General features: G+C 38.6%; 1 protein-coding gene and 1 long non-coding RNA gene across 2 annotated transcripts in view; one reads left to right on the top strand and one right to left on the bottom strand.

Annotated features, from left to right (window-relative positions):
• LOC144586071 (uncharacterized) overlaps window positions 1-13,573 on the bottom strand; it is a 159,450-nt gene that overhangs the window by 56,728 nt on the left and 89,149 nt on the right. The gene's annotated exons all lie outside the window — the stretch shown is intronic.
• The window catches only part of CATSPERB (catsper channel auxiliary subunit beta), a 71,432-nt gene that overhangs the window by 38,285 nt on the left and 19,574 nt on the right, over window positions 1-13,573 (top strand). Inside the window, exons 14-18 of the mRNA XM_072986580.2 lie at window positions 2,751-2,892; window positions 5,297-5,448; window positions 9,344-9,489; window positions 10,570-10,766; window positions 12,524-12,850. Coding sequence (XP_072842681.2) covers window positions 2,751-2,892; window positions 5,297-5,448; window positions 9,344-9,489; window positions 10,570-10,766; window positions 12,524-12,850 — 964 coding nt within the window. The remainder of the gene's footprint in view (window positions 1-2,750; window positions 2,893-5,296; window positions 5,449-9,343; window positions 9,490-10,569; window positions 10,767-12,523; window positions 12,851-13,573) is intronic.

Here is a 13,573-nt window from a genome sequence, read left to right as displayed (position 1 = left end):
ATTTTTTGCATGTTTGTAGCATATATGGGTATAGAGTAGTCATCAGGTAGAAAAGAGGCAATGGCTACTTCCAGATCAGAGTTCACTTGTTGCTCTTTTCCATGTGGGATTGAGATGGTATTATACATTTATTAATTTATTTAATGTCCTAACTTTCTCCCAACAAAGAGAACCAAAAAGGCTTACAAAACATTTAAAAATTTAAAAAACAATTGATTACAATACTAATAAACATATTACAAATTAAAATTATTTTTAAAATCATTAAAACTATTAAAAGCACATTTTAAAGGATATCGCATATAATTCCACCATTACAACTACTTCCTTAGTAGTGAATTACTAACTAAAAACCTGCTTTAAAAGAAAGTTCTTTGCCTGCTGGTGGAAAACAGTAGAAAAGAGGCCAGCCTGCTTTTCGCATAGAAGGGAGGCTGGGAGCAGCCACCAAGACATTTTCCTGTATTACACTCTTGTATTGAATGTAAATGTAAAGACAGTGAGACCTAACTAGAATATCTGAATAACTGTGGAGGCTCATACAGGGAAACAGTCCTTCAGGTAGCCTGCACTCAAGTCGTATTGGGCTTAATAACTGAAAACCAGCATCTTAGTAATGGACCAGTAACCAATGAGTTGTTGCAATAATAAATTTATATTCACTTTGTAACTAGTTCTGATCAGGAGTCTAGCTGCAGCATCTTGGACTCATTGCAGCCGCTGGTCACATACTTTTTAAAGGCATCTCCATATACAGTGTGTTACAGTAATCTAAACGAGATGTAGCTATGGCACGTGTCTCTGTGACATATTATTATTATTGTTGTTGTTGTTGTTGTTGTTATCATTATTTACTACTACTACTACACTAGTAGTAGTAGTAGTAGTGGTGGTGGTGGTGGTGGTGGTAGTAGTAGTAGTGTGTTTTGGGAGGTACTGTGGGAATAAAGATAAAAAGGGCTACTGGTATTTTACACCCATAGCCTCTGCACTATATGTTCAAGCCTAAGAAATAACAACCACTGTTTAAAAAAAAAAACCAGAGGAGTGTTGAGCCTTTTAGTGTACAGATTCTGACAAAACCTGTCTGAATTAATCAAAGCATGAAAGCACAAGATTTGCCCGGAAGCCGGTAATTTGATTGTATGATTTTGCATACAATATGTGGGGTTTTTTTGCCACATGCTATACAGTGGTGCCTCAACTTACAAACTTAATTGGTTCTGAACTCTGGTCGTAACTCGAAATGGTCGTAAGTCGAAGCACCATTTCCCATAGGAATGCATTGAAATGCAATTAATCCATTCCAGCTGAGAAATCACACACACACACACACACAAATAACCACTGCAAGACCCATCGGAAACACAATTAATCCATTCCAGCTAAAGGAAGAAAAGAAAAGAAAAGAAAGTGCGCAAGACCCATCGGAAATGCAAAAAAAGCAAATCAGAAAGCAAGCAAAGTGTGTAAGACCCATCGGAAATGGGGCGAAAAAAAACAAAAAGCAAACAAGCCCCGCAAGAAACCCCGCAAGCATAGAAACATAATCCCACCACCCAGCCCAAAACCACACTGCAGAACCCACCCAGAACATTTTTTTAAAAAGCAGAAAGCAGCACCTTACCTTACAGGGAGTCCGAAGCCTCCTCCAGTCACTCACCCTAACCATTGGGGTGAAAGAGCTACAAAGAAGCAGCCTCTTCGACTACCAATGGTTAGCAATTTGAATTCCCTGCCTTTTTCCCTGCCTTTTTTTGGTTGTAACTCGAAACTCTGGCCACAAGTCGAAGCAAAATTTTGCAGCCGGACCTGGTTGGAACTTGAAATGGCTGTAAGTCGAGGTGTTCGTAAGTCAAGGCATCACTATATAATTAAATCACCATATTTTCATGTATATAACGTGCACATTATACAGCTTTTTTTGAACTGTGGGACATTTTATTCATAGAGAGTATCATAATCTTTTCATTGCTTAGGGGCCTCCAGAGGTCTTAGTCTGGCCCTGCTGCTTCCTCACTCAAAGTAAGAGTGTGTATGATTGCATTTCTTCCCCAGGATTCTGATTTCATTTTCCTCCATTTCTCTTCCGGAAATCCAAAAAAATCTGCCTGTTTTTTTAAAAATGTCTCAAAAAACCCTCAAGATTCTTAATTTAAATAATTGTTTTTGAACTCCTTATTAAAGCTAGTCTGAAATCTGAATGGGAGCCTCTTTATTAGCCTTTTACTTCCTAGAATTCTAGAGGGTAAATGGGAAGAAATGTGTGCACCTGCTGCCCACACATAATTGTTCAATTATTAAGAGCACATCTGCATTTGCACAAATTGTTCCTGTAGAAATGGTGGTTCCTTAGATTTGCTAAGTCTTTACGGTTGCAGAGCAATGTTGTGAGTACATTGAGATAATAACTGTATTTTGTTGGTTCTTTGTAAATTCCAGTTTATTCAATACATTCTGCCACAGATTTGCATTGTGGCACAGTGGTTAAACTGCTGTATTGCAGCCAAAACTGTGCTCACGACCTCAGGTTCAATCCCAGGTAGCCGGCTCAAGGTTGACTCAGGCTTCTATCCTTCCAAGATCGGTAAAATGAGTACCCAGCTCGCGAGGGGAGGGGGGCAATGTATAGTCTGCATAATTAACTTGTAAACCGCCCAGAGTGTGTTTGAAGCACTGTGGGGCAGTATATAAGCAGCACGCTTTATCATCTTCTCTTATTACTTATTATTGTACTGCAATTTTTTTAGGTGTGGATTTCTTATGATGGAGGGAATGTTTTTGTACCAATACTTAAAATTAATGAGAATCTTGTTGAAACAGACACATGTGTTTACACCCAAGCTATTGTATTTGTGACTGACAAGGGTAATGTTTTCTACACCAAGGCAGGTAAGAAAATTTTTAAAAGTTAGTCAATTTGAGACATTGAAATCTCTTGAATGTAAAGCAGGTAATCACTCCCTCCTACCCCATTATCATAACACAGAATAAAAAAGAATAGGAAACATAGAAATGTCAACAATAACTTTGCTGTCACTGTCTTCAAAAGGCAAACCACATTGGTTTGTTATAACAAAAATAATAAAGTTCTGGGTTGAGTAATACCTCTAGTGAATTATTAAAATTATTTGTATACTTTGTAGCCGTACATGGGTCAAAAGCTATGCCATCAGTCTGGAGAGATATGTCATTGCCAAAGGTTAAGTAATTATGCATGAGGACAGAGTCATACGGTTTGATACCCTGTTTCCCCGAAAATAAGTCCTAATCTGAAAATAAGCCCTGTATGATGTTTCAGGATGCTCGTAATATTTTATTTATTTATTTATTTATTTATTTATTTATTTATTTATTTATTTATTCAATTTATATGCCGCCCACACGACCCAGAGCCCTACTCCAAAAATAAGCCCCAGTTAAGTGAAACCCCACCCTCCACCATTGTGCAGCAACCAGAGGAAGATGACATGACTGTAAAATAAAAAATCCCCTAAAAATAAGCCCTAATGCGTTTTTTGAAGCAAAAATTAATATAAGACCCTGTCTTATTTTCAGGGAAACATGGTAACTATGGGTTGATTTGGAATTGTATTTTTGATGGCTTTCAGATCATCTTTGTGAGGAGTGTTCATGCCTGTACGTCTATAATGGCCATAGTGGTGTTCTATAGAAAATTGTGGATAGAATGTAGTTTCATTAGAAAGTTGGTTGTATCTCGAAAGCTGTGACTACACAAACACCACAGGAATTTCTGTGGTTACAGTTCAGGTCAATTCAAAGTTTTTTTCTTCCTGATTACATGATACAAAGGCCAGTTCAAATAAGTCCAGCCCTTTTTGCTCCTGGTGTGGCTTCCCCTACCCTCTTCTGCTGGTGCTTCTACATTTTCCAAGTTGGAACAATTTGAACAGCCTTTTTTTATCTGATCTGTGATTCGATTTTGTAACAATGGGGAGGATATGTCTGAGGGTGGTGTTTCTGTGAAGTAGACAATTGGGACATGATGTTCAGGACCACAAGAACACTTGCTCCTGTGCTCTTTCCCGATTGTCCTCCAAATATTTTTATTTTATAAATATATGAGATTAACGCTACATCATATTATCACTAGTATTGATATACTAGTTTAGCACTATGTCACCTCTGAACAAGAAAAAAATTGAAACAAAACAGAAACCACCCTCATGAAATAAAAGATGTTCTTGTGGTGTGTGGTATTTCTTTACATGTTAAGGATTTTGGAATGCTTGCTACCTTTTCTGGAAAACTGTACTACTCTTTCAAAACCAAGCATCTTGTCAGTGAACCATAAAATGATTGGCTGAGGCAGAACCTGAGAAAGGAAAGAAAGAAGGGAGTGGTGGTTCATGTCCATCTCTTCATAAGGAGGACTCCAGGACAGAAAAGGGAAATCCAACATCTGTGAATTTCAGTTATGAAAGACTTCGCCCTTCTGTTATGTGGCTCCTATGGCTTACCAAAAACCATCCTTTAGCAATGACATCATCATTCTTCCATAGGATCGCAGCCTTTGTTGTGTTTGTTTAGGAACTTTTGGTTGAGATCCTCTTGCTTCATTTACAGTTGTAGAGAAGCAATGATATCACCAGCTAAGACAGATTTTCAATAATTAAAGATCCCTCTCTTCTCTCCCATGGCTTACCCAATTCCATCTGTTCCATTGCATATAAGCAGAGATGGGCACAACTGCCAGATCTGTGGTTCATGCTGATTTGTCCTTCAAACAGGTATTCAGCACTTCCTAGCTGCACCTCAGAGGCAGCGCCTGGAGGAGGTGGGGCAGGAAAGTGGGGTACTTTCCGAAGGACAGACCAGCACAAAGGATGAACCAGCAGTTCATGCCCATCTCTATGCAAGTCATGGGAACTGCAGGACAGAAAAAGGAAGTCCAGCAGCTGTGATTTTCAGTAATGAAAGACTTTCTTCTTCTGTTCTGTGGCTCCCGTGGCTTACTAGAAATCCTCCGTTGACAATGACATCATCAGTCTTCCAGAGGTGCAACTGACAGAAAAGGATTTCAGTCTTTGTTACTTTAAATTGTATGGATCTCAAGACTAATTTCTATATACTTCCTTCAAATGCAAACAGTTTATTCCTTTAATATATGTATTGAGGTGAACAGACATTGATTTCCTTGAATAGCCACCAAAATTCACCTTTCTGCAATGAAGTTATGTTGTTTATACTAGCACAGTAAGTACATTATTTATACATGTTTTATATGTCCTTTATTTGTTTGGGGTTTTTTAATTGTTTTGCTCTTTCTATATAGGTTTACTAAAATATGCCAGGCTTACAGTAAAACCATACCCTGTCTTCAGCATGTACTTTGACCACTTGGGAATCTTAAATCATATAATCCCAAATGGGACAAGTAAGGATGATTTATTAATTCATCAGTTAGACGTGGCCACATTATTGAAGGTAATGTGCATGTGATGCACTTATAAAAAATGGCTATATTTTAATTATAATATTTCTTGAATGCAAGTCACACTTATTTCAATGAAACGTATTTTCAGTAAAATACCCTGTTGCTACCTTATCAAGTATTTATTTACAGTATTTCATTAATTTACATAATATGTATAAAAATCAAAATAATACCTGAAAGTGAAAAAGTAAACCATTTTGTAAAAATAGGAATCCAGCCTTACCTGGGTTGATGGTGGTGTGGTAGGAGGATAAAGCCCCAAAGAGGATTGGGGGATTCCTCTGCTGGCTCCTCACTGGCCAGTGGGGAGCAGGGCTCCCTGGCTTATTATTGGCCAGTGGTGAATTTAAAAATTGAAGTCTTGGGACTGGCAGATTGAGAGTGGATGGTTTCCTCTCTGGTCATCTCACCCAGCATATGTTCAAGGCAATGGGCTTCTGATTGTCCCATCTGGGGCTCAGCTCTAGCAGTAGTTTTGGAGTATTGGGGTTGGATCCTGACAGGATGAAAATGACAACTGGGAATCTTGGTCATTTGGAATGGAAAAAGAATCCTCCTCCTGTATGAGTGGCAGTGGCAGGGCCATAGTCTGACTCAGATAGGGGGCCCTTAACCTGGACTCACACTCAGATGGCAGTGAATCATGGTGGTGTGCACCCACGTGGTCTCTGTAGGATTGCCACACTTGATGGAATCTTCAGTGGCTCCTGAAATGGACAGGGGTTGGTATCGGGACAGGTGGGCCTCTCAAAGCACTGAATCAAAATTCTTCAGTGCTAAGACAGGGACTGTTGCTGTAAACCAATAAAGTGTAGCCATTTTTCTGGTTGAATTACACACTGTAGTCTTTTTAGGGTGTATCAGGGAGCCCTTGACCTTTTCCGCAATAAACCAACAGCAAAATAACTACTCAAAGACAAAATATTAAATAATCTTCAATTAAACGTTCATAATCCTGAGTTAATAGAAAATGCCCAATGTACAGTTCTTTGATTGGACAGCTTGCTAAATAAACAAGTGCCTAAAATGTGCAAGTTAACACCTCCTGTATACCAAGGGAAAGGAATTTGAAAAGATGTTATGTGCTGTCTAATCACTGACTTATGATTGGTATAAATGAGTAATCTCCAAAATATCCTGTCTCCAACAGACTGCTGAGGTCTTACTCAAGTCAATGGGTTCTTTTAGGGAATCAATCCAACTTGTTTTCCTCTTCTTCTGCTGCCTTCAACCTTTCCCAGCATTATTATCTTTTCCAGATAATCCTGCATTCTCATGATGTGCCCAAAGTAGGATAGATTCAGTTTCAACATTTCTGCCTCCAGAGATAGTTCAGGTTTGATTTGATCTAGGACCCATTTGTTTGACTTCCTGGCAGTCCAGGGTTTACAATACTGTTCTTCACCAAAACACATTTCAAACAAATTCTGTCAGTTTTCTTTACTGTTCAAGTTTCATGCCCATACATAGTGATCAGAAATACAATTGTGTGGATGATCTTTGCCTCTGTCTCCAGTGACACATCCTTAAACTAGATGATCAGGCTGTGCCACAGAAATGGCATTGGTCACCCTGCTGGATGACCTACTTAGGGACGCTCATGGGGCAAAATGTCCTTACTATATCTAAATTGCTTCTAAGTTCCATGTGTACAAAATTACTTCAGAGTTGTAAAATACAAAAGTCTTACAGTTATGAAGAAAACTGTGGGCTCAGATACTTAAAGATATATGAAAACTGAACTTAAGTTGTAGGCACATATTTAAGTACAAATATAAAATCAAAATATCTTTTAAGAATAAAAAAGAATAATGAAAATGCTTTAAGTTACATTCCAAACATACAAAGGCTTATAGCCTATAAAGGCAGAGAATACATCTCTAGAACATATTATTTAAAAGTAAAACACAGTATAATTTTAAAAGCTTTAGATGTCTTCTCAACATTGAAAAATATCTAAGTTCTTAAAATAAAAACAAATAAAATGAAAAATGATGGTTGCCGTAGGTTTTTCGAGCCTTTTTGGCCGTGTTCTCGAGGTTTTTCTTAACGTTTTGCTAGTCTCTGTGGCCGGCATCTTCAGAGATTAGAACTCTGTCTGTGTTCTGGTGTTGTGTGGAGGATAGTTCAGTATTTGTAGCTGTGGGATCAGCTTTTAAGTATGGTTCAGAAATAACTTAGTGACATAAATTTTCCATCTCATTAATTGTCATTCAACAAAAAATAGCACCATTAGGTTATGTAATTTCTAACTTCCATTCACAACATCTGTTGTTTCCTATAATCTTATCTAAAGGTAAAGGTAAAGGTTCCCCTTGACAATTTTTGTCCAGTCGTGTTCGACTCTAGGGGGCGGTGCTCATCCCCGTTTCCAAGCCGTAGAGCCAGCGTTTTGTCCGAAGACAATCTTCCGTGGTCACATGGCCAGTGCAACTTAGACACGGAACGCTGTTACCTTCCCACCGAAGTGGTCCCTATTTATCTACTTGCATTTGCATGCTTTCGAACTGCTAGGTTGGCAGGAGCTGGGACAAAGCAACGGGAGCTCACTCCGTCGTGTGGATTCGATCTTACGACTGCTTGGTCTTCTGACCCCGCAGCACAGGCTTCTGCGGTTTAGCCCACAGCGCCACCACATCCCTCTATAATCTTATCTAAATTTACAAATTATAACCAGAATATTCATTTAGTTGACCTTGCTCTGCTGGCGCTGGCTCATTGTTTTGGAAAACCACAAATGATTTTGAAAAAACAAAGTTCAAATCACGCTTTCAAAAATAGTTTAACTTTTAAAGCACTTTTCTCCACATTCTCCATGGTTAGTCTATTATTTTTCTAAATCTCTTAAATATACAAAGTTTCAAACCTTGACAACCTATAATTATAAGCATGTCTTCTGGTTTCCTACTTGTGATGCTTTTAGACTTACTTCAGAAAGAGCTAGAGTATGTGTGCAACCAGGGAGGGTTGTAAGTTTGAACTGTTCTCTTCACATTTCTGTTTTTTCTGAACTGTGCTCTGCTAACAGAAGGAACTATCAAAATCCTAGAAACCACTGTTAGTAGGTGGAGTTGGTATTGTTCAGTGAACTGAGCAATTCACTGCCAAGATTATGTCTGAAATGCCAGGTCCTCACTACACCTTCGAGGAGAGTGGCAGCATTTGTGGGGTTACATGCCCTGTTACCTGTCTGACCCTGAGGAAGCAATATGGTTTCAGAAAACAAATGTGGTAAACCTGAGTACATATATCTTGGGAAAGTCAATATGTTTTAATACCTCTTCTTCTTCTTCTTCTTCTTCTTCTTCTTCTTCTTCTTCTTCTTCTTCTTCTTCTTCTTCTTCTTCTTCTTCTTCTTCTTCTTCTTCTTCTTCTTCTTCTTCTTCTTCTTCTTCTTCTTCTTCTTCTTTGGTCGTTAAGTTGTATCTGACTCTTCATGACCCCATGGACCAGACCAGAGCACGCCAGGCCCTCCTGTCTTCCACTGTTGACCCAAGTTGACCCAACTTCCCGGAGTTGGGTCAAATTCATGTTGGTAGCTTCAATGACATTGTCCAACCATCCCGTCCTCTGTCGTCCCCTTCTCCTCTTGCCTTCACACTTTCCCAACATCAGGGTCTTTTCCAGGGAGTCTTCTCTTCCCATGAGATGGCCAAAGTATTGGATATATTATTATAAATTAATTTTTAATTAAGTTATTTAAAATATATTATTAATAATAATATATTTTAACTATCTTCATTTAAATATCTTGAGAGGTTGGTGTATTTTCCTAACCTAGTTGAGCAGATTTTGTATCTATGATGTAAATTAAAAGACACGTAGAAATAATTTACGTCTATACACATTAATAAAGCAGTAATTTGTCTTATGACTTCATTTCAGGAGGACGATCTGGGTTTTAATAATGGTTTGGCAGCACAGTATGTAACTGAAGAGCAAATGATCTTCTGTAACCATATGCCATTGACTGCAGGAGTTGATCCTTCAATTTTCAGTCGGCTGCACATAGCTAAGGCATTAGTATATGGGTAAATAACAACAATAACAAATATTTTAAGATCTATGTATCAGGCAATAGCCAGTTATTCCATGTTTTTTCCAGTTAGGAAGAACACCTGTTCATGAGTAGTGGTCCATTTTAAACTGTGATTTTAAGAGACATAGGCCACAAAGTACTTTCTCAGTGTTAACAAACTTGCTGCAGCAGATCTCTCCAGTAGGGAGATCCTGTATGTTGCTTTTGTTGTTTTTGTTTTGATTTATATACCACCTCTCTGGGTGATTTACAACATAATTTTGCAAGCAATATTAGCTCCCCCAAGGCCCTAAATGCAAAAGACTTACAAGAGTCCACAAAGCCATATGTTGTATCATATGCTTTGCTAAAGAAGGAATCAGCCACCAAGTGAATGACTGTTCTAACTCAAGGAATAGAGAAATCCTACAGGACCTTTTGCTAGCAAGGTATTGGAACCTCTCTGAATGGGCAGTGAAAGATACATAGCCACTTCAATATAGGCATATAGAGTGGATCATTGATGTAATTGATCACTTCCTGCACTGTAGATCATTCCAAAGGGTCTAAAGATCCTTCAGGGACGTACTTCCTGTATCCCTTCTTCCTTGGAGACTCATTCCTTCCAGTCAAGCCCCTCTTATGGTTTCTGAACTACTGGAGCTGCTGGATGGCAATCTTGCCAGTTCCATCTCTGATTTGTGCCTTGGTGCAGGTCAGGGCTCCTGTACATCCATCACTGAATTCACTTCTGATGTTGCTGAAGGTACTTAGGCCTGGAAGCCAATTTGTTCAATCCAGCATGCAAGATCATCATAGGTCTTGGAGAGTCTCTGCAGCCCTGCTGTCACAGAGCTCAGTTTTTCCTAGCCATCTTCCCCATACTGCCAAAGCTTGTGAAGGGCATGCTAATCTGTAATGTTGTAAAAGTGGATGCATATGACTAAGGGACCTAGGATTTCTAGGTTATTGAGCTGATCGAAGTCAAGAGCAACATATGACAAGCTGTGATTGTGCTACATTTAAATGTACTTTAGAGTTAGTTAGCATCATCATCAATAAATGCTGTGTTTTGTTTATATTTTCAATGTAGGCCAGGAGGATCAGGTATAATCTACAGTGTATTCAGGAAGACGGTTTCTCTAGACTTTATATCATGTGTCCATGTAAATGTTCTGGATCGTTTTCCAGTTGAATCAAAAACTGACTCCCCTTGTATATCAAATACTTTAACTATTTCAGCTCCTGACCTTGGCCTTAGGGACTATAAGCTTAAACTTTCTACTACAGGTATGTTGATCACATTACAGGGATGGATCAGAATTGTTTAGATTTGCTTTTCGTTAAACATTTTCTAAAAGTCTTCTTTTTCTTTTAATTGAACCAAAGGAACTTTAGAATACAAAACATAAAATATGGGAAGAAGTGAATGTGGGATAGATTCAGGCACAGGGCTTTGAGTGTTTAACCACTGAAAGCTTGGCTTTGAATCTCTGTGTATCGAGACAGGCTTCCAGAGCTATATTAGGGCTACCTTCTTCTTTTTTTCAGGCAAGCTCTTCATCTTTAGTAGCCATAAAGCATGAAGGTTCAATATACAGTGGTGCCTCGCTTAGCGATCACTCCGTTTAGCGACAAATCGCTTTGCGACGAAGATTTTGCGATCACTTTTGCGATCGCTTTGCGATGTTCCCTATGGGGTATTTTCGCTTTGCAATGACCGATCATCGCAAAGCGACCATTTTCACACAGCTGATCGGTGGTTTCAAAATGGCCACTGGGGAAAAAACATGGCCACCCACTGTTTTCTGGGATAGATCCTCGCTTAAGAGGCACCAGAAATGGCCACGCTATGGAGGATCTTCGCCAAACGGTGAGTTTTAAGCCCATAGGAATGCATTAATCGCTTTTTAATGTGTTTCTGTGGGCTTTTTTATTTCGCATTGCGACGTTTTCGTGCAACAGCAATTTTTGCGGAATGAATTAACGTCGCAATGCGAGGCACCACTGTAATCTGGTTCAGTTCTGTGAATAATTGTACCTTTTGACTTTGGCCAGTGAATATGGATGAGAATTTCATTCACTTTGCTTTTTATAAGAATGTACTATATTTCTATAATTTACCATAATTTATATATTCTAAGTCATCAGTAAAAATGCTTTAGAGACTAATGGGCTCTGGGATACCCACTCCAATTTTTCCTCCAGGTTGATGAGAAAGACCTCTTAGAACATAGTGTTCTATCAGCTGAGACTCTAGTGCCAATATCACCTAGACCAGTGGTTCTTAACCTTTGTTACTCAGATGTTTTTGAGCTGCAACTCCCAGAAACCCCAGCCAGCACAGTTGGTGGTGAAGGCTTCTGGGAGTTGTAGTCCAAAACTCCTGGTAACCCAAGGTTAAGAACCAGTAACCTAGACCAAATAGTAACATAATGTTTTCATCACTTTGTATGTTTGTTTATAAAATGAGATGAGTGGAATTGTATCTAGGCATAGACTTCTTTCCTTCACTAGAATCACTTTGTCTCATTCCCAAAATTACTAAGAGGGGAAAAATATGCCTGCAGCCAATAGGTGTTTCAATACTCACCTCTTTCCAGTGCTGGTGCAAATATTACATATGGGTCATTTCAGGAATAAGAAAGTGGTGGCTGTGTTCCTTCTGCTCCTGTCACATGCACTGAGGAATAAAGTAGGTGGGAAAAGGAAACAATAACTCTTGCTACTAAGGGCTCAAAGAAAACAATTTGCAGTCTATGAAAATCTGTGATATATTGTGGGTGCCTTTAATTTCAGCCTAAGGTTGAAACTCTTTCTCCTTGTTCTGGAGTCTTGGGAAAAACATGAGTTTTACTGAGCCAAGGTAGGCCAATTGGGGGTCGGGACTATTTGTCCTAAGGATTACATATGTTTTGCAGTTCTGTTATATGGTAATAAAGAAAGCAATAAATCTGCAGTTATTCCATTTGTGTCTCAGATGTGACATGTGATCCTTCATTGTTGTTTTCAACAAATGAAATCATTTGGTGTTTTTTTTTTTTCAGGTTTTGGTGTATTTAAAGCATCTGATGTTGAGAAAACAGTGGTAATTCCAGGTTCTAGCAGTTTATTCATTACTAAGATTGTGGATGACCACACTGCTTTAGGACATCCTATTATGCCTAATCAAATAACTTTATACAAACCCATTCAAAGTGGGCAGTGGTTTTTATTTGACTTTGGCACTACAAGCGGAAGAAAATGGAAAATTGTTGTTGACATATGTCGATACACAATACAGCAGTTTGATGACCTACCACTCCATGCTATTAATTACTTAGATCTTGGGTCAGAACTGAATTTTACATTCAGAGTAACTCCAGTTAATGTAGGTAAGCCTTGCAAAAACTTGCATATGTATTTACATATCTTTCCACTGTCTGTACTCTTTATGAAATGGATATAAAATATATTTCAAAACATGTAAAGAGAATCTCTTTGGTTCACTGATGTGTGCATTTTCTAGCAATTTAATGAAAGTTCGCCTTCTAATTATTTGTATAATTGAAAGTCAGTCTACCAAATTGTACTTTTCATATACACATATGTATGCATATGTGACTAACTTTAAATATATTAGGCATGCAACAATTCTTGTGCAGATGTTCAGTCCATACAGCTCCAGCATGATAGATCAAACATCAGGGTCCCTATGACTCAGTCACTTACATCTTCTTTTTTAAAAGGTTGGTGGCACTCACACTAGCATTAGGAATCAAAATGCAGGCAAGCATGTTACCCAGAAGGCCTTTGGGCTTTCATAAAGAAGGATTCTGGAGCAATCTAGGGAAATTATTATGGCAACGTTACTGCAGTTGTTTAACCTACTATTTTTCAGTACCCAGGTTATGCTACTGTATGTGACTCCCTGTCACGTGGCATGATAAATTTACTCTGGAGAAGGCTCTTTTTTTGAAGAAGAAGAAGCCATGTCAGTTTATGCAAGCATAAAAGAGAAAAACAAAGGGGGGGGGGGACACAGAAAACCCTCCACAAAAAAGTGGTGGAACCTTAAAGACTGTTACATTTCAACATGAGCTTCATTTTTGCTTGCT

Source organism: Pogona vitticeps, chromosome 1 (assembly GCF_051106095.1).
Source record: "Pogona vitticeps strain Pit_001003342236 chromosome 1, PviZW2.1, whole genome shotgun sequence".
NCBI lineage: Eukaryota > Metazoa > Chordata > Lepidosauria > Squamata > Agamidae > Pogona > Pogona vitticeps.
The sequence above is the reverse complement of the archived record's forward strand: the minus strand, read 5'-3'. Positions and strand labels throughout refer to the sequence as shown.